The 26,099-nt window shown below is 34.9% G+C and overlaps 1 protein-coding gene across 6 annotated transcripts in view; it reads left to right on the top strand.

The window, feature by feature from the left end:
* Nucleotides 1–26,099, top strand: part of TSC22D1 (TSC22 domain family member 1) — a 134,820-nt gene that overhangs the window by 15,584 nt on the left and 93,137 nt on the right. The window contains exons 2-3 of one of the 6 annotated variants that reach the window (XR_004485706.2): nucleotides 15,515–15,685; nucleotides 16,511–18,282. The exons of 1 other annotated variant lie outside the window; for it this stretch is intronic. Coding sequence is in view for 4 of the 5 variants with exons in the window: in XM_033436766.2 (XP_033292657.1) it covers nucleotides 15,528–15,678 (151 nt within the window). In the remaining variant the exon portion in view is untranslated. Of the gene's footprint in view, nucleotides 1–2,994; nucleotides 3,300–15,514; nucleotides 18,285–26,099 lie in introns of those variants that run through there. 4 more of the 6 variants (XM_033436766.2, XM_049701209.1, XM_049701210.1 and 1 more) reach the window with 4 other exon arrangements.

Below are 26,099 nucleotides of genomic sequence, written 5' to 3'. Positions count from 1 at the left end.
TATGCATAGCACTCTTTATATCCTTAAGAAGAGCCTACGTTGAATTTAAGAATAAGTGTATGTGTATATATACGTATACATATACATGAAAGGAAAAGCTAACAGGTAACAGATTCAATTTATATGACTCTTCTGTTTCTGGTCCTTTGTGTCAAGTTTTCTCACTCATTTATAAGTTATTGTATCTTAGAGTATTTATATCTATCTTTGTAAGCTTCTTGAATCATTTTAGGGAATGACTTGGGATAGAAAGCCAATAAATGGGAAAAGTATGGCAAGGTAGAATATGGTGTGTCATGAGAGATCTAATAAAACAGTATTGGGAGACAGAAGGTAAAGATCACATGCTTTTGAGGAGGTGACATTTGAGAGAAGTTTGATAGCCATGGGGATTAGTAAGTCACTTCAGTGGAGAAAACATACCAAAAAGGTTCAAGGTACGAGGAGTATTTATAGAAGAGAACACAGGACATAGATAGTCTAAGAGATAAGTAAGAGATAGTGTCTGTATACAGGAATGTAGAAGGCAAGGCTAACTTTGAAAAGCCTTAATTAAAGGCAGGATTGCGAAGTTTGGACTTAATTGGACTTGGAATGGAGAACGCTTCTTGTTTTTGTAGAGTGGCCTGATCCGTGCTGTGTTTTAGAAAAGTGCTGACCCTACTTTGGATGTCTAGTTGCTCCCTTCCTTAATGGGGTGTGAGGAGTTCAGTGATTCCTTTTCTGTCACTGGTGGAAATAGAGGCACATTTTCTTTGTGGTTGTAATCTGAGGTAATGGTTCGAACCAGTGACCCTGGCCTCATTAAGAAAGCTAAGAAGGTAAGGACGCAGTCCACACATGGTAACACTCCGCTTATCCAGAGTGGATAACCTAATCCTTTAGACACAGCTCTGGCTTCCAAAACTGCTTGAAATTGCCGTCACAAAGTAAAGCTATGTTTTGTTTTGTTTTTTTCCCTTACTGTTTTTGCATAGCATTTCTGGTCCTTTTTAGACTTTTTTTTTCAAGTCTTATATTTTACTAGCTTTATCATTTTAAAGCAGATGAGGGGAGGAGAAGGGAAAAAAAAGGGGATTCTGAGGCATGTAAGGTGACATTGGGAAAGTAGCAGTTTATAGCCTGACAGCAAGGTAGGAGTTAGAAATTTTAAGAAAACCCCAAAGAAATTTGATATGGTATTGAATGTTCACCAGTTGAAAGTTAGATTATGTTTTGTATATTATTTTAAGGAAGCATGAACACGAATGCATTCCCAATGGTGTTAACTACTGAGCTATGGATAAGTATAAAGATACAGTATTTTTAGTTGTCTGCCTCCATTGTATCATTTAACCATCAACAAATTAATATGCTGCTCCATGTTGCTTTTTTCCTATTCTAAAGTAAGGGCAAGTGTTTCATGTTTTCCTAGCTTTCAGTCTGGTAAGATTATTCTGTAAGAAATTCATAATGTCTTATAAATAAATGTTAGACCTTTACAGATAGAAATTAGAGAGAATATTTCCAGTAGTAAAATTAAAAGTCCCTAATAGATGCTAAGATTGAAGTAATTATTATTAATGATTTGTAGTTTTAGTGAAATTACTGATGAATAAGTGATATACAGTTACTTGTTCTGTATGAGGTATTGTATAGATACCTACTTATTAGTTATTTTGCTATAATACTATCCCCCCTGAGTTTTTCCTTTGAAATATCTTTATTACCTTTTTCAACACAGTAAATCAAATAATTGTATCTAGGAAAGCTGATTTCTCATTTCAGATGTTTTTAATCTCTTTTTTTAGAAATGGATAACCCAAACCACTTACTTTCTTTCATAAGGAAGTTTTTGTTTATGCTTAATATAGTTTTGTTTGCTTGGTTGTGACCTTTTAGACAGTTTTGTTTTGGTATTTTCAACAATGACAAGGATTCTCTTTCTATTGAGGGACATACTCATGTTTTAAAAATTACTTTTGAAAGATGGTATTCAGTGAAACTTATATTAGCCAATTTATTTTGGAAGAAATGCTGCTTTGTAGTTACTGTTTTTGCTTGGTTTTTGTTTCTTCAAGTGTGTTGTTTTGGGTGCAGCGTGGTGAGGCGAATTGAGTGAATGCCTGGTTTTGGCTATAGTGCTGTCCACTGGTCATGTGCTAATGAGCCATCACATGTCTGGGTTGTTCCTTCTCTTCCTGTTTTAAAAGGCTTGATCACTGTACAGTTTGTCTTAACTTCTCTTTCAGAGTCAAGCATGGTGCCGTGTCTTGTCTTTGGTGGAGGTTCCATAATATCACAGAATTTTGAAATAAGGGATTGGACTGATTCCTAAGCTGTTCTTTATCTTCATTGTGTTATTCTCCTCTTTGGGGATCTACCAAACATTATTTGCCAGTTATTCTTTGATATGACATCAGGATTTATATGTTTGTACACTGGATATATTTTATTATGAGGAATTTTACCTATTTTGAGGTTCCGGGGAAGAAGGGTGGATCCAGAATGAGGAGGGTAGGGTAAGTCCAAACTAGGTATCGTAACTAGTTTTCTGCCTCCATTCTTGAATCCCATAATAATAAACCACGAAACTGCATCCCAATCCTTTTAGGAACAAGTATATTTAATGCTTATTGAAGGTAAATAATATTTGGGTTAGCAACCTCTTTAACTCTTCTTTTTTGTAAATTTGTATAAAATTGATGATAAATTCATTGGGAGCCTGAGGATTATACGACAGATGATTCTAAGATTTCTTTCAGTGTATTACTGGCTGATATATTACTGTGGGTGAAATATTGTCAAGTAGCTTGGTCACGTAACTACTAAGTGATGGAGCTAGTATTCTACTAGGTGGTTTGATTCCCAAGCTTGTACCACTCGGCTCTCTGTATCCGTGGGTTCTGCGTCCATGGATTCAACCATTCTCTGGTCGGTTGAATCTGAGGATGCGGAATCCACAGATGGGAAGGGCCAGTAGTATTGATACTGCTGTGGATTTGGTATCCACAGGTGGTCCTGGAACCGATTTCCCCGTGGATACCGAGCAGTGACTGTATTCTGAAGCATTTTGGAGGTTGCCATGGCCCACTGATAAGCAGCAAGAGGTGACAGTGGACAACTGTAAACAACAGTCCTTAGCCTGCGAGCATGGAGCCATTTGGCCTTAGACACTTCTCGTTGGTTCCTCACTGTGGTGCAGCGGCTTGATGATCCTCGCAATCTGAATTTAGTTATTTTTTTCTCGATACATTGTCTATTCAAAATGATTAAACTTTCCAAGTTTTTGCTGAAGAATAAACTTTTAATTTGGGAAATCTGCTTAAGTGGCATCAATTTCTGAATAATAAATTGATATAGAGATAAAGTTTTATGACATGAACATTTCAATAAATCAGACTGGTATACCGCCTTCCATTGGTCTCAGTGAGCTTTAAGTGTTACAAGCTGTTGATATTTAGGTTATTTTTTTTGTTTCATGTGATCAAATTACATTCCAGTACTTTTTAAAGTAGAAAACTCACTTTAATCACTTCAATCATAATAGCACATTGTGACTCAGATCTTTAATTCTGTACAGTTACAGCTTAGATTCACATCACATGCTTATTATTGGAACAAGAAAATGCTAATTTACATGAAGGTTTTTATATTAAGTTGAAAAACAGGATTTATCTAGTCTTTTCGCTCATTAACCTAGAAGGGGAAGTGTAATTTTTTTTTAAATCTAAGACAATTGTATTACGTGTTAATTCAAAGTTTTTATAAAGCTACTTTCCTTAATTTGTATTATATTTTTCCTGATTTACAAACATTGGAACTATAGAAAGAAGCAATTGGAATTTTTTTTGAATTGTAGTTAACAGTAAAGATTTATCTTAAAGGATATAGTAGCTTAATCATTTAATAGTAATGTAGTATAAATCTTACTCACATGTTCCATAATTTTACTTTCCAGTAAGATGAAATAGCGAAAAGCTGCTGAAAGTCAGTAATTTTCACATCTTGTACAGTTGATTGCATTTCTAGACATTTTACTTATTGACATGCTTTCAACAGCCTAAAAAAAATCTGCCACTCTTCCCAATCCATGAGGCGGTCACATTGAAGAGAGAGTGTTTTAAAGTGAGGTTACCATTGTGAAATGGATAGGCAAACTAACAGACTCACTTTGGGATTTTTCTTTATGTAAAGGTTTAGTTATGTTTCCAGTTATATTCAGATTCTTAGCCCATGAGGATCTACCAGTAGCTTCAGTTAGCTTTTTAAGAAATCGATCCAATATGCAAAAGCAAAAACAAGTAGACACATTGGCCTAACAAAAACCTAGTTGTGCTATATTTGGGCTTATGAATATGTGACCTAAATGCCATTGATACCAATGGTCTGAGTTAGAGGCTCAAAACATGAATAGGGGAGAAAAAAACAGAGAAATAGAAAGGTAGTAGAAGACCATTAAAGGGGATGGTAGGGAAGGAGGAGGATCTGGTGATAGTCATAATTTATTAAACAGTTTTGTTGCCTCCATCTGTAAATCTAGCTATATAAAGCATTTTAGAAAAATTACCTAAACTAGTTAAGCCATTGTCTGTTAGCCCAGGAGACTTTTTACATTTACAGTATTTCTGTACTTTTTTGGTATTGTGTTGGTTTATTTATTTAAGAAATATTTATTAAATGCTTGTTATGTATGTTAACACTGAGCAAAGGTACTAAGGATGCAAAGAAAAGAAAGTCATGATTTTGGTTTTAAAGAGTTTTATCTAGTACCCTGAAGAAATATCCTAAGATCTTGATATATCTTCCGAATTATCCCAAGTTATATTATGCTTAGTTCTGTGTGTGATGTGCATGACAGCTTTTTTATTCACACAAGTTGATTAATCTAGGCTGTAGACTAATGAGCATAGAGCATAATGAGGTAGAGTTTAATGAGCATTAGCCTTGGCATCAGATGTGGCGTCTGATCTTGTTTATGCTACCTCTTCATTGTATGACCTTTGTAAATGTACGTGTAAGCCCAGTTTCCTTACCTGTTAAATGGGAGTAATAGCTATCCTTACACTGTTGTTGGGAGGATTAAAGGAGATGAAGTAAGTAATGCACCTAGCTCAGTTCTTAGTTTTGTAAACGGTGGCTGCTCTTATTGTGCCGGATAAGAATGATTCCATTCCTTTCTTACCCACTGTAAATTAAAACTAAAAGCTTGTCTACATATTTAGAGACTGTCTCCCTACTATAGCCTTCGAGACAAGTGATTCTGCGCCTTTGTGACATTTTTGGTTGTAGCCTTTCTCACCTTGGGCTCCATAAGAGAATTAATGCCTACAGGAAAAGAGTGACTACTTTCTCATTTCTCTTAAGAATAATGTATATAGTATCACCATTCCAGATGCATAAGGTGAGTAGTGAATGTATTACATGTAATGGAAGCGTAGTGAGTGTATTACATATAATGGAAGCATCAGGGATTAATTCTTTTGCTGAATCCCAGGATGCTAGGACTATATCTGACTATTGGAGAAGTGCTTCAAACTTCTGAAAGTTACGGAAATAAAGGTTGTTACAAAGCACACTTTCCTCTTTCTTAATGGGGGCAGGGAATATGTAGAAGGAATGTAGTGTCATGTAGCAGTTTGTTGATACTCCAGAATACAACCATTTCCCTAATCAAATGATTCTGAAACTCTTTCATTGTAAAGATTGTTTTAGACAGGCATAATGCCCTGAAGACCATCTGTTCCATGCTCGGTCCCATATGGGACTGAACACTTACATCCTTAGAATGAATGGAGTTAATCAGTTTATTTTAAATAAGATAATGAGTCAGTACCTGTTTTTTAAGTTTCAAAGATTCATTGAACTGGATTTTGAAATCTAGTTTAAAAGTTTCAAAACTAGTGTTTTGGGAATACTAGTTCTTCAAGTAAAAAAAAAAAAAAGTTCTAGAGCCCAAGAATTTGGGGGAATGCTTTTTGACTTACACATCTTAGAGATGGACATTGCATTTTAGTTTATTGAAGATTGAGAAATTCTGCAGAAGGGAGACAGTTTTACTTATTGACTCCAACTCCTTTGAACATACAGCACCTGTTAATGTCCTATAGACCCAGTGTGTTTTGGAATACACTTCGGGAAATATTGATCTGCTTCATTTTATATGTGAGAATATTCTGGGTCATATAGCTAAGTGATGGCAGGCCTCAACTGGATCCCATCTCTACATTTATTATTCTACGTGAACAGTTCTTTTTCTGCTATACCACCCTCTTTTCTGTAAGTATTTGATTTATTTTAGAAATAAAAATATAATTGTCATGTGAAAGTATATACCAAGTATATACCATCTGGCAGAAGTTTAAGAACATATTTTGAGAAGTATAGCACTGACATATTTGCAGCCTCATTTAATTGGCCCTGTCATTGTGAATGGTTTGCAGATCTTAGGGATGGCCTTCATACGAGTTTACTATATTCCTGGGGGAAATCTAGTTAACTCCATAAACATTCAAAGATAGGGAAGCTAATCAGAATTGGTTCTATGCTTTCATTAGTAAAATATAGAAATTTTACTAACTTTGTTTTTCTTATGCTTTAGAGTTAAAGCTTGACATTGCTAACAAAGGAGCCAATTAAACAGTCTCATCTCCCATTTATCCATTTCCCATGTTACACTTATTTGAGCAATGGAATAAGAAAGGAGTACCGAAAGGGATGTCAAATTCTGAGAAAAATTGAAGTCTTCTGGGGACTAAAAGGATTTGTCAAAGGAGTGAAAAGAATGGGTATTGGAGATGTTCCTGAAGATGTATTAGTAGATTAAGGTCTTTTTGGCTCTTTTGGGAATGTCTTTGAAGATAGACCACCATAAAACTGCAGGAAGTCAGAACTTTTAGAGTATTAATACTAGCTGCATTCGGCAGTATCAGAGATTTGATTCAAGTTTTGAAGGAAGAACGGAAAAAGGTTTTTTTCCTACTCAGAAATACTGTAATCTGGTATTCTGAGTAAAATTTAAAGGAGTGCCTTATTAAAACATGTGAAGGAATATACATGAATTTCATTTCTTTGAGGAGGTATGTCCACATTTGTCGTTTTCTCACTTGCTGAATTGAAAACTTGAGTTCTGGTAGCAGTGGCACTTTCAAGGCCTTAACCCAGGATCTGTGATGGCTTTGCAAAGTTGTGTTGATAGCCCATACAATGTTAACTAAACTTCATGTATCTGTTTTATATCAAATCATATTTCTTAAATTGTTGATTATTGATGGTGGTGATATTCTTTTCCCTTCGTACCTTTTCACCATATTCTTTTTGGCAGTATTTTCCTTTTCAAGACCTGGATTGTGACTGTAAAATCTTATTTACAAAATGTTTGGAAATTAGAATCGGCTGTGAAAGCTGTGAATGGTTGGTAAAATACCAGGATTAAAGGTTTGTTCCAGGATTTAAATTTAGTATATAGCATATCAGGTTAGGCATTTTTTATTTTTCTGGTTTGTAGTTTCATTACTGTGTAGATATTAACTACCTGATGAGTATTTGACAAACACAGGCTTTCTTAGTTTCTGATGGTTTACTGACCTGGGCCCTGAAGTTCAGGATGCCCTCTCTCTGAGACTTATGGATGTGTTGGCCTTATGACTTTCTTTTTGTCACTGCAGGCTCAATGGCCAGACAAGTTATATAACTTAGAATAGGGTAGATTAAAGGTGTTATTTGTAATTAGACATTTGTCCTGTCTTTTCAAAAGCCTACCCCATTTTATTGATAAAGAATTTGAAAGCATCCTGTTCTTGTATAAAGTGCTGAGTGCTTCTGATACCATACTTCCATTGAGATGAGTGTATTTATATTGATTTTTATTAGACTCAGGTTGGGATGAAGAAGGGAGTGACCTTCCTTTGATTTTGTCTTTGTGTACAGAAGAATTTGAGTAGATATAGTGAAAGCTATCTGTAAATAATATTTAAAATATATTAAAATTGAGGACAACTACAGCGTCCATACTGAATATTATACACTCAGTGACAAACTGAAGACTGTTCTCTGGGTAGCAGAATTGAGCTCTGAATTAGTAGAGAATAAAATGCAATTTGTTATTGCTAGATCATTATTCTAATCATGCTTGTAACAGAAATGATGACTTAAATTATAGAATTTTATATAATTTTTAAAGTACATTAAGGTAATTGAACTCATTAAACTCTGAGATTTTTATACATTTAAGAGAGTATCCTATATATTTATTTGTTAGGCAGGTCAATAGATATGTGACATATGAACTAGTAATTAAAATTCTGCATTTTGCTTTTTTGTAGATACTTTAAAGATGAGAGGAATTTTGGATTACCTTTTCAACGAAGTTTTAGATACAGGTCTTTCAGTTTCAATAGAAACATCTGTTGTTCCTAGATATTTATGTTGTTGATATTGAGTTTTGCTGTATTTTATTTCTAACTCTTATTGCCTTGTCAAACTTTCCTGGGTTGATAGAAATGGCAAAGCAAATAACTGTCAACTGATCTATGTTTAAATGAAATAGAGGGAGAGAATTTCAGAATTCTACTTAAAACATTTAATCTAGCATTTTATCATATACTAAGTATTTTGAAAGAAAATAATTGTTAATCAAAATAATATGATTTGGAAAAGTATAAAATCAGTGAAAACTGAGGATCTTGGAGACAAACTGGTTTTTCAGTTTCCTGCTCTACAGCCTACTAGGTGTGTGATCTTAGCCGAGTTACTTTACTACTTTGTGCCTTAGTTTCCTTATCGGTAAAACTGTGATGATTGTACTGTGTATGTCATTGAGTTATTGTGAGGATCGAATGAAGATATATATATATATAATGCATAATATATTGCTGTATACTAAGCTCTCAATAAATGTTAACAAAATTAAACAAAAGTTTATGTATGAATATTGTAACTGATTTTATAAGTGAAGGTATATTATTTGGGAGTTTTATAATTTGACTTTTAGCAAAAAAATGTTAGAGGGATATTTATGGTGCTATACATTGTTTCTTATGGAAGTTTTTAGGGAAAATGAGCAGAAAATTTTATTCCTTCCATTTTTATTATGCAGGAATAAAAATTCATACATGGTAATTTATTTTTATTTTTTTATTGGAGTATAGTTGCTTTACAATGGTGTGTTAGTTTCTGCTGTACAGCAGTGTGAATCAGCTATATGTACAATCTATCCCCTCCCTGTTGGACCCCCGACCCCTCCCAACCCCGCCAATCCCCCCCATCTAGGTCACCACGGAACACTGAGCTGAGCTCCCTGTGCTATACAGCAGGTTCCCACTAGCTAGCTATTTTGCACATAGTAGTGTGTATACATACATGGTAATTTAAATTTGAAGACTTTTTAAGCTACTTACTCTATTATATGTTTGCTTTAGTCTAAAGTTAATTTCCACTCTAGTTTAACATAAACATAATTCAGTTTTTCTCTTTGTAGGAGAGAAGATATTTTTTGATCTCTCATACTTTCTTCTGAATCAAAGTTCTCTGTATAGAGAACTATTTATCAAAGAAATTAAAAAGCATAAGCAAGGGCTTCCCTGGTGGCGCAGTGGTTGAGAGTCCGCCTGCCGATGCAGGGGACACGGGTTCGTGCCTCGGTCCGGGAAGATCCCATATGCCGCGGAGCGGCTAGGCCCGTGAGCCATGGCCGCTGAGCCTGCGCGTCCGGAACCTGTGCTCCGCAACGGGAGAGGCCACAACAGTGAGAGGCCTGCGTACCGCAAAAACAAAAGCATAAGCAAGACTGTCACCATCTGATTACTTTTCTGATATTAGTACAGAACATAATGCTGTCATTTCCACTAGAATTAGTTTTTAAAGAAAGATCGGAGTGAACTTTCTATCAATAAAAATTGTAGATTTATATTTCTTCTCAGTGAACATTCAATAGGTATGTCACATATTCAGAACCTTTTGTTTTATATTTTTAACTTTATTTTAAAATAAATTTAGACTTAACAAAACGTTGCGAAAATAGTACATAGAGTCCCCGTATACCTTCACCCAGCTTTTCCTAATATTCATAGAAGAAATATAGAAATCAGGAGTTAACATTAATACTAACCAGTCTGTAAGCTTATTTGCATTTTGACCATTGTCCATTAAATCACCCTTTTTTGGTCCGATCCTATCTAGAATTTTACAGTGTACTTAATTGTCATGTCTCTTTAGTCTCCTTCAATCTGGGCTAGTTCTTCATTCTCTTTGCCTTTTGTAACCTTGACAATTTTGAAGAGTACTAGCTAGTTTGAATATTACTGAACTTGTGTGTCTGATGTTCTCTCTTGGTCAGATTGAGAATTATATATTTTTGGAAAAGATTCCACTGAAATGATGTTATGTCTGTGTCAGTACATTATATCAGGAGTTACATGATATCGATTTGTCCCATTACTGGTGGCAATAAAAGATGATTTGGTTAAGGAGGTGACTGCCAGGTGTCTACACTGTTGATTTACTCTTTTTCCCTTTGTAAATGATAAGTGTCTTTGGGATGATATTTTAAGACTGTGTAAATACTGTTTCTCAAAATACGTCCACTAATTTTAACATAAAATTATGTTCACTAAGGTTTTCTTTGTTTCAAAGAACAGAGCCTTTTTCATTCAAAGGAGGCAGTGGTCAATTTAAATGTTTCTGTGTTTAGTCATCTTGACCCTGAAGTTGCCTTTTTAAAGGCAACTTGATTCTGAATTTTTTTTATAGTCGATATATATTTTTATGATTGCCTTTTATCTTTTATTCTATAGAGCATTAACTACTCTAAAAATGTATTGTGCATTTTCTTTTTTTTACCTGTTTTACTTCCTCATCTTATAGTCAGTGGAACATGAGGACATAATTGGATTAGCTATTTTTTTTTTTTTGCTGTATGCGTGCCTCTCACTGTTGTGGCCTCTCCCGTTGCGGAGCACAGGCTCCAGACGCGCAGGCTCAGCGGCCATGGCTCATGGGCCCAGCCGCTCCGCGGCATGTGGGATCTTCCCGGACCGGGGCACGAACCCGTGTCCCCTGCATCGGCAGGCAGACTGTCAACCACTGTGCCACCAGGGAAGCCCAGGATTAGCTATTTTTTTCTTTTCTATCTTTGAACAAACACTTGACATTTAAACCTAGTGGAGTAACTTGAATCCCAGTAACATTTCGGGATAGTATCTTTTCCAAAAGGATGAAGAGAAAATATATTGGTAAATCTTGGAATTTGGTTAGATATTGATTTCTTAAAACAATCTAATAGGGTTTTTCACTTTCATTACAACTTTCTTCTCTGTTAGGTAATTGCTTTCCATGCTGTGCATTCCTTAAAGTTCCAGGCTTTCTTCCTTATTTTAGTGTTTATAAGGTGTATCCCGTTTGACAATATATACAAGGTTCTGGTTTAGATAGAGCCTTTTCCTCCAGAGTCAGTACAATACCGTGGCTAACTAATTCTGAGCAAGCTGGGTTTTGTTTGTCTGTCTGCTTTTTGACAAGATCTCTCACTTTTTAAAATTGAAAAATTGAAATTGGGTGTTCTGGCAATATCCGGTGTGTTTTTTTGTTTTTTACTAATTTTAGGTCTGGAAAAGAACATTAGAAAATCTATAACGGGTGTTGTAATTTAGCTAAAATTTGTGTCACCTCAGGATAATACCTTTGACGTTTCTGCTGATCATATTTAGAAATTAATCCTAGAAGCTGATGGGCCCCAAAAGAGAATCCATGGAACTAATACACTTTCAATAGTTTTTATTTCCTTTAGGATAAGAAAGTTTAACTTTAGATACCAGCCACTTGACAAAATTCTGCTTACTTTTTGTTTCTTGACCGGTAGACTCCGTTCATTTGTAAAACGTTTACTGAATTTATTTAATTCGGTGTATAGTCTAGGGGCTGGAGATGCAAAGACTCACTGCTTCTCTTAAGGATGTTCTTTCATTTTCTTCTTAATGCCATCTGGGGCTGATCTGGACACTTGGAGGGATTTGTGGGAAATTCTTATTCTTTTTAGAAGTGCCTTACAACTGGTAACAGTGAATGATAAAAGGTGAATAAGAAAAAGGTATTACTGTGTCCTGCTCCCAGTTTAGAGTAGTAGAATGTTTTGTTTTATAAATAATCTGTAAATCTATAACTTAATAATTCCGACTTCAGATTGGTCTTCTATAACACAAGTGAATAGAAATCATAGTCTTTGTAGAAATGTGTTACCTTCAATTTCATTGCTTAAAAATGATCAGGTGTAGCTTTCCCTCTTTCATTGATATTAGAAACGCTTAAAAGTAATAAACAGTATATGCTCATTTAGTAATTTAGTATTGAGAACAAATATTGCAAATAGTCTAGTTTGTACATTTCGGGAGAATTTCTCAGAGTGGTATTTATATATAAAATACTTAGATTGTTTCTGATTTGAATGTGACTTGATTTTCAGTAAGAATCTTTAAACTTTTAAGTATTAATGGAAAATATTAAAATCGTAGATGAATAGACCTTCTAACACCTTGTTTGAGTTCCTTTGTGGCATTTCAGCATTGCTGATTTTATTAGCTTTGGTTTGGAATTTCTTCTTTAGTGGTTGAAATGCAAGCCCTGCAGTGGAGTAATTTCTTTTTTCCCTCTTGAAACATCACATAGAAGAAACAGAATTAGGGTAGGTCCTACTACGTCATTCTTGTGAGCCTCCATCAGTAGTAGTCTTGCAAAGGCTGTCCTTTCTTGTTTGAATAATGATCTCATTTTGAAAGTGCCTTTACATTTTTCTGCATAAGTGATATGATACACTAATCCACAGTCTTCATAGATTATTAACTCCTGAAGCAAGAGAGATGCAGCTGTCCTCAATGATTCAAAATAATTTCTATTTAGGGAAATTTGTTTAATTTTTTTTTTGAGTATGAATATGTTGAATCCACAAGTTTTGGCATACTTCAGGCAGAGCAAAGAAGTTATATCCTGAAAGTAATCTGACTTGGGAGAAGTTTATAAGTGGATCTATTATTTCTTCAGCCAACTCTCATATTTAACTTACCCTATAACCTAACCTAAGGACTTTTTTTTAAATCTAAGTTTGTTGCATTTTTAATTTATATACTCTGTGGGGTCTGGTAAATAAGTCAAGGGTTTGGAGCTCCTACTGAAGGAGAAATTGTAAACTTAGACCATTATTAATCTGAGCAAGATACGATTTCTTGGGAGTTGTTTTTCATTTTCAAAGTGAAGTGGGCTTCTGAACTTAAATTACCAAATAATTCTGTTCCATAATGGAATGCTCCCCTTTTGCCTGTATTTTCAATCAGATATATTGTTACTAATTAGTATTTAAGAAATGAAGGAAAACTGGGAAATTTGGAAAATCATATCTTGTTTATAGTTTCTGAATATATTTTAAACTGTATCTTAATCAAAGTAGTTAAGTTTTACTTAGATCTCGTTCATTTGGGAGTCTTTAATAATTTTCACGGTTTATATTGAAATATTATTAGATATGAAAAAGAATGATTTGTCAAGAAAATTGATTAGAAAAGGCTGGAGGATGATTGTTTAATAATTTTAAAAGCACTTTTGTAGCACCTGTTTCCACTGTATAGGTCCAATGAAAATAAATAAAATAGCTCTGATGTATCAATTTTAAGCTCTTTCTCATCTGTTAAAAAGCCACCTCTTAAGAACTCCAGCTGTGGAATACTCTGCTATTCGATTTGTGAGTTTTGGACCCTTGCAAGTACCTAGTTAGATTGTATTTCTTGAGACATTCAGTATTCAGATCTTTTTCCTTTTTGTGCTCCTTTCCTCTTGCCGTCCCTCATGTTCCTACTCAATGTGATTCTACTGCAGAATACTGTTTAAAGACTTCAGGATTTAAAATCTGTTGGAAACTTACAATGGAAAATAGCTCCACGTAGGCTCATAGCTTTTGTAGTTATTTGTTTGGTACCTCATGTTGGATGGCAGTTTCACCCCCTTGCCTTCTTTAGATTTGTTTTTTCATTTCTTTGCTTAAATTCTGGAAATTACAGATTTGATGGTTAAATTTGTAGGTTTTCTTTTCTTAGTCCAAACTGTTTACATTTTTCACTTGTAGAGACTTGAATATATTCCTAAAGTACAGAAGGGTTATTAGCTCATTCCTTCATCTTCAGGCATTAAAAAAAAAAACAACATTTAGTCTAACTGTTGTTAGGTAATGGAATAACCATTCCTTTTCAGCTGCTGGCATATTTCCAAACTGGCCGGCAGAGCCAGGAGGAAATGAAGGCATTAAAAACTAACTTTGGTTGGTTGCCACCTTCTTAGTGCTGAGACTATAACCTTTGTTGGTTGATTGATAGAGAACAGGAGAGCACAATCCTCGTTCCACTAACAGGTAAGGAACCCTTGTGATGACCAGTTGGTGTGAGAGAGACATTATTTGATAGCATTTTTTCTTAATTTATCCCCAAATATAACATGTCCCTGAAGTCGCATAGTGTGACTGCCTGTGTTCCATCCAGCAGGAATACGCAGCACCCTTCTGTTTAGAGTGAGATCTGAAATTTAATACTCATGTATCACTCTGTACCACAAAGTATAATTGATCTGTTTTCTACGGTTAAAATTTATCCTGCAGTCCCTGTAACTTTAAATACCTATCTGTCTGTCTTATTCTCCTTTCAGCTTTTCCTTGCTGAGATGCTGTGTCCTTTGAACTTCCTTCTCTTAGTTACCTAATCTCTATAATAAAGTAAACTATTTTCCAGTATCTTTATCATCATCTGTTATTTGGGTATATCTTACTGCTAAGTTTCTGCATTGTAGCCATTAATGATTATTTCCTGGTCCTTCTTGACCCCAAACCAAATGATCATATGTTTGAAAAAAGATTTTTAGTCTGTATTGCCTGTATCCGCAATTCTGCCCTCCCGCTTTTAAATATGAGTGCTTGAAGAATAAACCTTTTTCAGTGACAGTAGTCATAGCTTGATAAAATTCAGGTTTCGTTTTATATTGCTATAATATGGGACTGTAGTCTGATTAACTCTTTAAATTACTGAAAACTTAAAAACTGAGAACAAATCCAGCTTCTTAGACAATTCCCAAGGTTTAGTGGTATTCCCGTTAATATGATTGATTATTCTGTTTCTACTTTGCAATCCGTCTTCTTCTCTTTGACAGAAGAGTTAATTGGGACTTCCTTGATATATCTGAGGTCGAGTGCCTTTCCCTGTCCCTTTAAGACAACTGATCTTGTTTTCCAGTCCTAATTGATCATTTTTGGATTTGGTCTTCCACTTGAAGTTGGGTGGTTTGTCACAGAACATGTTACGGCTTAGACCAAGATAGGTCCCTTCTTAATAGTGACTGAGGAATGAATCATTGGTGGTGACAGACTTCTAAAATTCAAATTAAGAAGGCACTAAGGAAAGTATGCCCAAATGTAGCTCCTTTTTATCCTGAGGATAAGTCATTACAAGCTCAAATGACCAGAGAATGTAATTTCTTAATAAGAATTTTTTCTTAAATCTATATTCAGCTCTCTATTTCAGTGCTTCTCTCCTACCAGAGGTGCAAGGAGTGATCCTAGAACCACAGATACAGCCAAGACCACGGAGAGCTTTTGACGTCAGGGGTCCACTTTCTCCACTGAACCCTTGGAGGCAGAATATCCAGCTTCTGGAGAGAGTTGGGAAAGGATAATAAACAAGTGGGTGCTTTCCATTATTTACTTGGGTTTATTTATAGATTGGAGTGTCCTTCCATTGCCCATTTAATCCTACTGTTAAACTCCTTGGGTTCATAGAAGAACCAAGTGGGGCTGCAATCTGTTTGTTTTTCTAAGAATGCTAACTAGTGCCCGTTCAGAAAAGAGACCTAAAATTTATTTTAATTTTCTCTCCAGATAACTAAAGCAGTGGGTGATTTGGGGGTACTTGATTTGGTGAATGCCTGTGTAGTCCACAGGAATTTTTAAAAGGAAATATTTGCCCATTTTAGCCTTTACTGGTATTAGTGTACTAAGTGCTCTTTTATATTCCAGTATTTAAGAAGTTTCTTTATTTCGTCTTTGGGCAAGCTGGGCATCTGAATTCTCCTAATTTACACAGTCTGATGTCCAGGTGTTATCCTACCCTGTTAGTGAGAACTTTTTGGTCTTTTTCCTACCTCGAACTTTAGGACTTCAAATTAAGTAGATCTTTAAACAAGATGCAATGATAGTACCATTACGGTTTTACTGTCAAGTCTAGGCTTCATTCTTTAATAAGATACATACGAATGAATATGAGTTTCAGGATATAACAAGGCAAAAGAGCCTTTTCCTAGATTTTCCCCATGGCATTAAGATGGTTTTCTCTTAGTTTCTTTGATGCCAAGGGTAGGATTTGATTCCAGGAAGTTCTTATCACCTACAGTGGGTAGAACGTGAAGTTGGTGCCTTTGGCAGGTTTTCATTTCTCCTTGGTGGATCCCTTCTGTGACTCCAGGTATCTTGATAATGGGAGACCGGTTTATTTGTTCTCTAATTGCCCAGATTTCTTTCAACTGGTAAACATCATACTTCAGCAAAAGGAACTCTTCTAGCAGAGCCTTCATGGATGATATCTGTCACACATGCAGCAGCTGCAGTTTGGAAGGCAGTGGTGAACGGAGCCATGCATTATATCTAGAAGACACAAGGATGAGAGAGCCACCTGATCTTGCCATTGATAAACTTTAAGATTTACTCTGGTGTACTCTTGGTCTGGAAACGGAAAGGCTCAAATAATGACGTAATTTTTTCAGATTGGAATTTTACATGGCCATGAAAATAATTCCTTTTTATTCAGAAGACTGAAATAGAGGAAGCATGAGAGACACCTTTCTTTAAAAAGCAGCTCTCTGTATCTGTTTCACTTAAAAGATTTGTGGGATTGAAAATCACCTTAATGAAGCAGGCAGACTTTTTATTTTTTAGTAGTCTGGGAGATCCAAAAATCGTAATGAAACTGTCTTTTGTTGCCTGACACTGAAAGGAACTAGGAAATATAAAGGGTGAACTTCTTAATTATTCCCAAATTACTTTTAATATTAGGATGCACTTTTTTAACTTTTTCTAGTCTTGGGCCTTATTCTTATTTGTCAAATCAACAAAGATTCCAGCATAGGAGTAGAGACGTCTTTGAGTTCAGTCTTCTAAAGTAGTAAATACCTGTTAAACTTGAGGTATCGTTCTGCATTGCAGGCGTTCTAAAGTTGAATGATAACTGAAAAAAAAGAGGTATTTTATAGAGCAAAAGCAATTAGTAGTAGTAGGATAAGCCTCTATGTGTGAGTAAGTGTTGCAAGATAGTTATCCAGACTATCGATAAATTGATGGCGGTAGTGATCAAAATGTTTTATTTCTCTTTTGGTATCTATTTAACTGGTCAGTCGAAAGCTGTTAAAGAAGTTTTTAAAAGTTATGCAATGCTGCCAGTTTGTTTTATTTGGTATAAATTTTAAGAATAGAAATTCTAGAGATAATAACATGGAAGCATCTAAATGTCTTAGGGAATCCTAAAGGTTTTGGAAACCCACATTTGCTAGACTATAGCCTGGCCTTTAGTCGTCTCGGCTATTTGTGAGGCCTGTTTTCCCCTCATTTATTATAAATAAACTTTTGTATGTACAGTACTTAAAAGTAAGTTTAAAAGATCAATTTGAACTAAAATTTCCCTAGAGAGCTCTGAATTCCCATAAACAATTACAGCTTTTTACTCTTGATTTGTTTCTGTTAAAAGTTAGTAAGATAGTTGTTACAAACACATATAAATTAAAAAACAACTACTCAACATTTTAGAAAGAACTCAGGGAACTGAAAGTGAGATTTGCTTGGAAATTTAGTTGAACTCTTTGAACCACAGTACAAACGAGTTTATGGCCTGTGAGGTTATTAGCCTTTTGTTTCAGTTTTGAAGAAGTGATTTAAACTCTTAATCCCATTAATCTCATGCTTTGATTAAATTTTAGCTTTGTTCCTTAAAGTGTGCAAAAGAAATGAAGTGCATTTCTATTCATCTCATGCCACTAAAAGCTATTTAAAAGTGAAACTTGATGTATATTGATGTGAACTGATGTGTTTAAACTTCTATTTTGATACATTTTCCTTTCAGATTTTTAAATATTTCGTGTCACAATATGCAATCCTATATTTTTCAGTGTTTATTTTATGGATATTACTATAAGCTAATTTTTTTCTAGAATGACTAATTGTGTAATATTTGTATTATGTGATCATTTGAAAAACTAATAAATATTTTCTCCATAAAAAAATGCACTTACTGATAAATGGCTTATTTTTCTTTCAGGAGTAGAAAATGGAAACTACAACAGTATTTTTAAGTGTATTTTAATTTTATGTGTCTTCCTCTAAGTATTTCTGAATATATATCCTATCCTTGTATATGTTGAACTCTTTTGAGAAAAAAAATTATTTTAAACTGTTGAATTAAAATGATTCTCATTGGGTCACCCAGTGCCAAATGTAGGAAATAGGTGATTTATTTAGTCTATTTTTGCATTTTCCTGATTAGCTTCATCTTAGCTTTGTTTCCAGAATTGGATTGTTTTAGATGCCGTTTTTATATGCCAGTTTTGCAAACCATTAAAACTCTTGAGCTAATATCATAAATATCAGGAGTAATATGGTCACATCTTTTAAAGTGAGATCTTGATAAACAAAGACCCTCACAAAATAGCATACAAAAGACAGTTCCTCTATTCAGAAAAAGAATAGTTGAAAATAACGGCTGATTGGAGAGCTACCCAATTTGTGGGTGCTGTTAATAGGAGAAGAAAATGTTTTATATTTTAATGTTCTCCTTGAACAAATAATTGTAGGAGGGGAAATCTTAGAGTCTCTTGCTTTTAACCTTATCAAAACAACATGGAAAAGGATAAAATAGGGTTTTAATGATTCTTGTCTTTATATCTACATAAACTTAATCAAAGCCACTGGAACAATTTACCTTTCCTATGCAGAGTCTGCTAGAAGCAAGAGGAGATTTCCCTTTTGATTTGAAGAAAACTCATGAGAAGTGGACTCCTAAAATTAAAAATGAACATTATGATAGGGTCCTAGGCAAGAAATAAAAGTTTGATTAATGACAATTTGCGGATTAAAATGAAAGAATTTGGCTCCCTGAAGAAATTATACTCTGAAAAATGAGAATTATAAAAGGAAATTATGATTTAGAATAGCTACTGTATTTGTGGGGGGTGGTGGCGGGAGAGGAGCTAAAATTCTTGGCTTTATTAGTCTGGTAAGTTTGGGAAAGATGAGTAAAGATTGTGTGGATAAAATTTTGTTTTTAGATTTAAAGCTATTAAAAGGTTTACAGACATAATGCATTTCTATGGAAGATGGAAGGCTGTATTTTCCTTGAATACAAAAAAATTTATAAGTCTTAACTGTATGTGTATAGAAGGGTAGGGTTGGGGGGTTAAATAAAAATCTTGCACTGGAAATTTCAAACATATTGTAAAAATAATGGTGAAATGAGAGTTTTAAATAATTTTCATTACAGGGACTTTTCCCTACACTGTCAATAGCTTCAAAATAAAAACATTACAGAATGTTGAACATGGCTTTATCTCCGAGGTGTAAGAACGTAGGCTTATTGTTTCACCATGATTCATGGAATTAGCTATAGGAAAAAGTTTTGTTTTGTTCTTTAGTGTGGAAACAGTTTTTGTTAACATAGCTTCTGTTTTAAAAAAGGTAAAGGTAACATAAGCAGTGTGACTGCAAAGTACTGACCTTGTGGCTTATTGTTAAATATGTGCACAGATCTTACTGTATTTTGCTGTATTGAAACAGTTGAGCAAAATGTCGGTGCCTAGATGTCCTAAGCGATTTCTTGATTTTTAAAAATTCAGGTATTTTTATTTCCCATTGAAAAAAATTCACATTAACGCAGTCCTGAAATGTGAAAGATTTGTGTTTCCAAAATAAGCACATAGGTGCTCTTTAAAGTTTTTTCCCACTAAATGTACATCTAAGGTAATAAGATCACTGCAGTAAAAAAAACGCTAGGGAACTATGAAGGGCGCATCGGAGTTTTCAGGAATTACGATCAAAGGGATCTCTACTCAAGAGGTAAGGTATGGCATAGGTAGAAAAAGTGTTCAAAATGTGTTCAGTGCAATGTCTGATGATAAAGTAAACTACAACAGATATCCTTTGATTTTCAGACAGATGTAGAATTAGGAAGATAATTTTTCTTAAGAATCTCAGAGAAGAGCAATGGATAAACCACAGATTTGTTTTTGCATGACTTTGGAGTGCATTTAGAAACAAATATCTGCAGACGTTGTACCCTTTTGGTACCTGGCCTGAATATATCCCATGGCATCTCCTACCCTTGCTCTCGTAATGTTTAATTTAGTATTTCTTAAGCCCTGAGAACTGTTAAAATATTGTACTTCGAATGGAAAGTTGAGTACAGATTCCTTGAGGTTATTGCCTGGCTTCATGTTTGCTGTGTCTGCCTGTTTTTGTTCAATGAAACCTAGAATTTAGAAAACAGTAGCTGTACTGAGTAATTTTAACTTCGGTTTGAGAAATTAGAGTTTTATAAACATTCACTTACACTGTAATTCGGGAATCTGTTATATTAAGGATTAAGAAATAATATTGTTGGCTAGTATATAAAGTTGTTCAGACAAGAAAGTTATACTGTTGTTCTGTAAGGTATATTAAATAGGTTCAAAGAATCAAGTGTTAGCATAATATGTAGTATATCTAGAAACAAAGGAAAATGCAGTATTCAGTACAAGTGAGCTAAAAAAATGATTTAGAATTTTTTTCTAGAATTACTAGTATAATTTACTCAATAGATGGCAGTATAGAAAACAGTAACCTTCCATCCTATCTTTTTGATTCTTTTTATAAGGACATCAGCTCGTGGACATTTGGCTTTTATTTAAGATAGTTTGCTGTCTGTTCTGCATTTGCCTTTATGCAGAGCAAATGATCATATTGCTATGATCTAGTGACAGCACTCACTACATCAGTGAGGTAGCTGATTCCATGTTCAGGGATGCTCTGATGGTAAGAAGTTGACCCAGAATATGCTTCCATGTCATTTTTTTATTTGAAAATTACCTTAGAAATTAGCTAGATTAGCATCCTTATCTGTAAAATAAAGTATGTAAAATTTTACATACAAGATAATTGATATCTGGGAATAATACATGTATTTCTAATATCACATAGTTTATTAAAGGTCTGCTGTAGGATTCAAGTCTCTTGACTCCAGGCTCAGAGATCTGTACTGAACTGTACTTTATTGCCTCATCATGTTAGTCCTAGTTCTGGGCAACGTAGAGTATTGCCTCATCATGTTAGTCCTAGTTCTGGGCTGGGCAACGTAGAGCGAGTCGATGCCCTTCAAATATGATAGTCTTCAGGTATCTTAAGATGGCTGTTATACTCCATCAATTCCAAGCGCAAGTTTCCCGCCCCCCAACAGATTAAGCACACCTCCATTTTTTTTTTGCTCTTATTCATGTAGCATGGTTTTGAAATCCTTAAGAGTTTTGTCAATCTCTGAACATGCTTCAGTTTATTCTTCTTAACGTGTGACACTGAACCAACACAGTACACGCTCAGCTTGTGTTTAGCCCTGTGACTCATACCATTTTGTTTATCCTTACGTATTTAGCCAGTCAGGTGCTTAATTTTACGAGATTCTCTTGGACAAAAGAGTTACATAGTGATATACAAAAAATTTTGTTTCAAAAAATTAGGCCGGTACAGACTAATGTGCACAGTTCAGAGGAAAAGAAAAAAATTCACTCAAGGTAATAGCTAAGACCTTGAGAAAGCAATCAAAGAAGTACCATCTTCATTTCAATTATTGCTTAATTTTGACTCATATAACTATAAATTCCATATTAAATGGCTTGTGTAATGTAAAATGTTATTTTTCAGGTTGTCCTTAGTAATTTAAGAGGAGCCAGGCCCTTTGGAGCTAAACTGTTGACACAGCACTGACATTGAGAAGAAAATGAACTTGTGTTTAGTAACATAATTAAAACTAGAAAGGAAAGTCAGTGCTTCAGTGGAGAAGTTTGAGATACACCCCAAACAGCTGAAGATGGTGGAGAAGTGGCCCTGGAAGTCTGAGAGTGTGACCAAAATTCTAATGAAAGCACAGTCTTATGTTGCTTCTTGAAATATAGTGCAAATACTCAAGCAACGTTGTTTTGGTATAACAGTGTTTTAAGTTACCAGTTAAATAGCTTTTCCCCCCCAGATTTTAAATTGAGCTCCAGGAAGACACAAGGTGTTTATTTAATGGTTGCATGTACTTTTAGGGTATGCGTACCTTTGTTTGAGAAATACTGGTTTGAGACAGGTTGTGTTCTACCTTACCGGAGTTAGAATTTGGGGACAAATGAGGGAGAAGGAAAAGAACAACCATTTACATGCCTACTCTGTGCAGCTTTTGCTAAGTGCTTTACATATATTTATCTCATTAGATCCGGTTGACCTATGAGAAAGGTAATTTTTTATTTTACACACAAAGATGCTGAAACTCAGAGGTTACAACGCCTGCCCAAGGGCACATAATCAAGCAATGAAAATGGGGTTTAAAAGATTTATCAAAATCTAAAGAATTGTATCACACCATTGATTGTCAAATATCTTTGCCAAAAAGAATGCATATTCTCAGGAAAATTTCACATAGAACCTCAGTGTTTAAAGTAGATAAAAGGGATTTTTGATTTAATATGCATATTTTGAGAGTAGTTTTACAGAAAAATCGACCAGAAAGTACAGTCCTCCCCCTGCTCCCCCCGCCATTTATACAATTTTCCTTACCATAGTTTGCTCTATTGTTGACATCTTGTGTGGTGTATTTTGTTACAATTAATGAACTAATACTGATGCATCATTATTAGTTGAAATCCATAGTTTACTTTAGGGTTCACTCGTGTCATACAGTTCTACAGGTTTTGCCATATACATAATGTCATGTGTCATGATTACAGTGTCATACAGAATAGTTTCACCTGCCTACAAATGGTGTTCCACCTATACTCATCCTTCCCTTCCCGCCCCTCCCCACCTCCGGCAATCTGTAGTTTTGTTTTTAGCCTTCTCAGGCTGGTTTCCTTCATTTAGCGATATACAATGTCTTTTTGTGACTTGATAACATATTTCTTTTCATTACTGAATGGGATTCCATCATATAGATTTACCACAGTTTGTTTATCCATTCATCTTTGAAGGACATCTTGATTGCTTCCAATTTTTGGCACTTATGAACAAAGTTGCTATAAACATTTATATGTAGGTGTTTGGAGGACAGATTTCAACTCACTGGGAAAAATACCTAGTAGTGAAATTGCTGGATCTTACGGTAAAGCCTATGCCTAGCTTTGTGAGCAACTGCCCAGCTGTCTTCCAAAGTGGTTGGACTATTTTGCCTTCCCACCAGCAATGAACCAGAGTTCCTGTTGTCCTATCTCCTTGCAGGCGTATGGTGGTGTCAGTGTTTTGGATTGTAGTCCCACTGATAGGTGTATAGTTGCATCTTACTGTTTTATTTGCAGTTCTCTAATGATACTATTTTCCATCTGTATGTCCTCTTCAGGGAGGTGTCTTTTCAGATCTTTTGCCCATTTAAAAAATCAGTTTTCTTTCTGTTGAGTTTTAAAAGTTTTTTGAATGTTTTGGATATCAGTCCTATACCAGATAAGTGTTTTGCAAGTATTTTCCCCTAGTCTGTCGCTTGTCTTCATTCTCTTAACAGTGTCTCTTAGAGAGCAGAAGTTTTAAATTTTAATGAAGCCAACTTCATCAATTTTTTTTCTTTTTTTCTATTTTGTGCTTTTAGTGGAGTATCTAAGAACTCATTGTCAAACCCATGGTGACCTAGATTTTCTCCTATGTTATCTTCAGGAAGTTTCACAGTTTTGAGTTTTACCTTTAGGCCTGTGATCCATTGAGTTAACTTTTGTGAAAGGTGTAAGGCCAGTGTTTAGGAAAAGCCTGTCCTTTTTCCTTTGAATTTTCTTTGCTCCTTTTTCAAAGATCAGTTGACTATATTTGTATGTATCTATTTCTGGGTTCTTTATTCCGTTCTATTGGTCTGTTCTTTTGCTGATACTACACTGTGTTGAATACCATAGTTTTTCGGTATGTCTTAAAATTGGGTGTCAAACTTCTAACTTTGTTCTTCAGTATTGTACCTACTATTCTAGCTCTTCTACCTTTTCATATAGACTTTAGAATCATTTTGTCTACAAATGACTTGCTGGGGTTTTTATTGGGATTGCATTGGATCTAAAGACCAAGTTGGGAAGAACCGACATCTAACCATATTTAGTCTTCCTATCTATGAACATGCAGTTACTCTCCATTTATTTAGATCTTTTTGATTTTTCATCAGCGTTTTGTACTGTTTCCTCACATAGACGCATTTTCTTAGATTTATACCTAAGTTTTTTTTTTTTTTTTTTTGGTGCTAGTGCAAATGGTGTATTTTAAATTCCAGTTGTTTGTTGCTGATATATAGGAAAACAATTAACTTTACCTGTATCTTGGAACCTTGCTATAGTTGCCTACTAATTGCAGGTATTTTTTCCTTGCTTTAGGGACTTTCGGTATACATGGTCATGTCTTCTGGAAACAAAGACGGTTTTATGTTTTCCTTCTCAGTCTTTATACCTTTCACTTCCTTTGCTAGTCCATTAGCTAGGACTTCCCACAACAATGTTGAATAAGAATGGTAAGAGGGGATTTGCTTGTCTTGTTCATGATATTGGGTGGAAAGCATCTAGTTTCTCACCAATACGTATGATGTTAGCTGTAGGTTTTTTGTAGATATTCTTTATCACATTAAGGAAGTTCCCCTCTAGTTCTGGTTCCTCAAAGGTTTTTTGTTTGTGTGGTTTTTTTAAAATCATGAATTGGTGTTGACTTTTGTCAAATGCTTTTTCTGTACGTATTGATATGATCATGTTTTTTCTTTAGTTGTTAATGTTTCTAATTGATTTTTGAATACTAAATCAGCTTTACATATGTAGAATAAATGGAACTTGGCCATGGTGTATAATTCTTTTTTTCTTTTTAAATTAATTAATTAATTAAATTACTTTTTTGGCTGTGTTGGGTCTTTGTTGCTGCACGCAGGCTTTCTGGTTGCGGTGAGCAGGGGCTACTCTTCGTTGTGGTGTGCAGGCTTCTCATAGCGGTGGCTTCTCTTGTTGCAGAGCATGGGCTCTAGGTGCACAGGCTTCAGTAGTTGTGGCACGTGAGCTCAGTAGTTGTGTCACCCGGGCTCTAGAGAGCAGGCTCAGTAGTTGTGGCGCATGGGCTTAGTTGCTCCGCGGCATGTGGGATATTCCCGGCCCAGGGCTCGAACCCGTGTCCCCTGTATTGGCAGGTGGATTCTTAACCACTGCACCACCAGGGAAGCCCGTGTATAATTCTTTTTACATATTATTGCATTCAATTTGTTGATATTTTGTCAAGGATTTTTGTATCAAGGTTAATGAGACACTGGTCTGTAATTGTCCTTTCTTGTAATGTCTTGTCTGATTTTGATATTAGACTTGCCTCATAGAATGAGTAAGGAATTGTTCTCGTTGTTTCTATTTTCTGAAAGAGATTGTACACAACTGGTGTCATTTTATTCAACATTTGGTAGAATTCATCAGTGAAACCATCTGGGCTTTGTATTTTCTGCTTGGGAAGGTTATTAATTGTCAGTTCAGTTTCTTTAATAGATATAAGCCTTTTCAGCTTGTTTCTTGTGTAAGTTTTGGTAGATTATATCTTTTAAGGAATTGGTTCATTTCATCGAAGTTGTCAAATTTGTGGAGATAGAGTTGTTCATAATACTCCTTACTATCCTTTTAATATCCATGGGATCAGTAGTAGTGGCTCCTCTTTCCTTTGTGATATTAGTGGTTTGTGTCTTCCTTCATTTTATTTGTTAGCCCAGCTAGAGATTTATCAATTTTATTGATAAAATAACCAGACTTAGGTTTTGTTGATTTTTCTGTTTTACTGTTTTCAGTTTCATTGACTTCTCTAATTTTTATGTCTTTTCTACTTGCCTTAGGTTTATGTCGCTCTTCTAAGCACT

Source organism: Orcinus orca, chromosome 18 (assembly GCF_937001465.1).
Source record: "Orcinus orca chromosome 18, mOrcOrc1.1, whole genome shotgun sequence".
Taxonomy (NCBI): domain Eukaryota; kingdom Metazoa; phylum Chordata; class Mammalia; order Artiodactyla; family Delphinidae; genus Orcinus; species Orcinus orca.
Note: the sequence above shows the minus strand (reverse complement) of the source record. Positions and strands in the feature narration are given on the sequence as shown.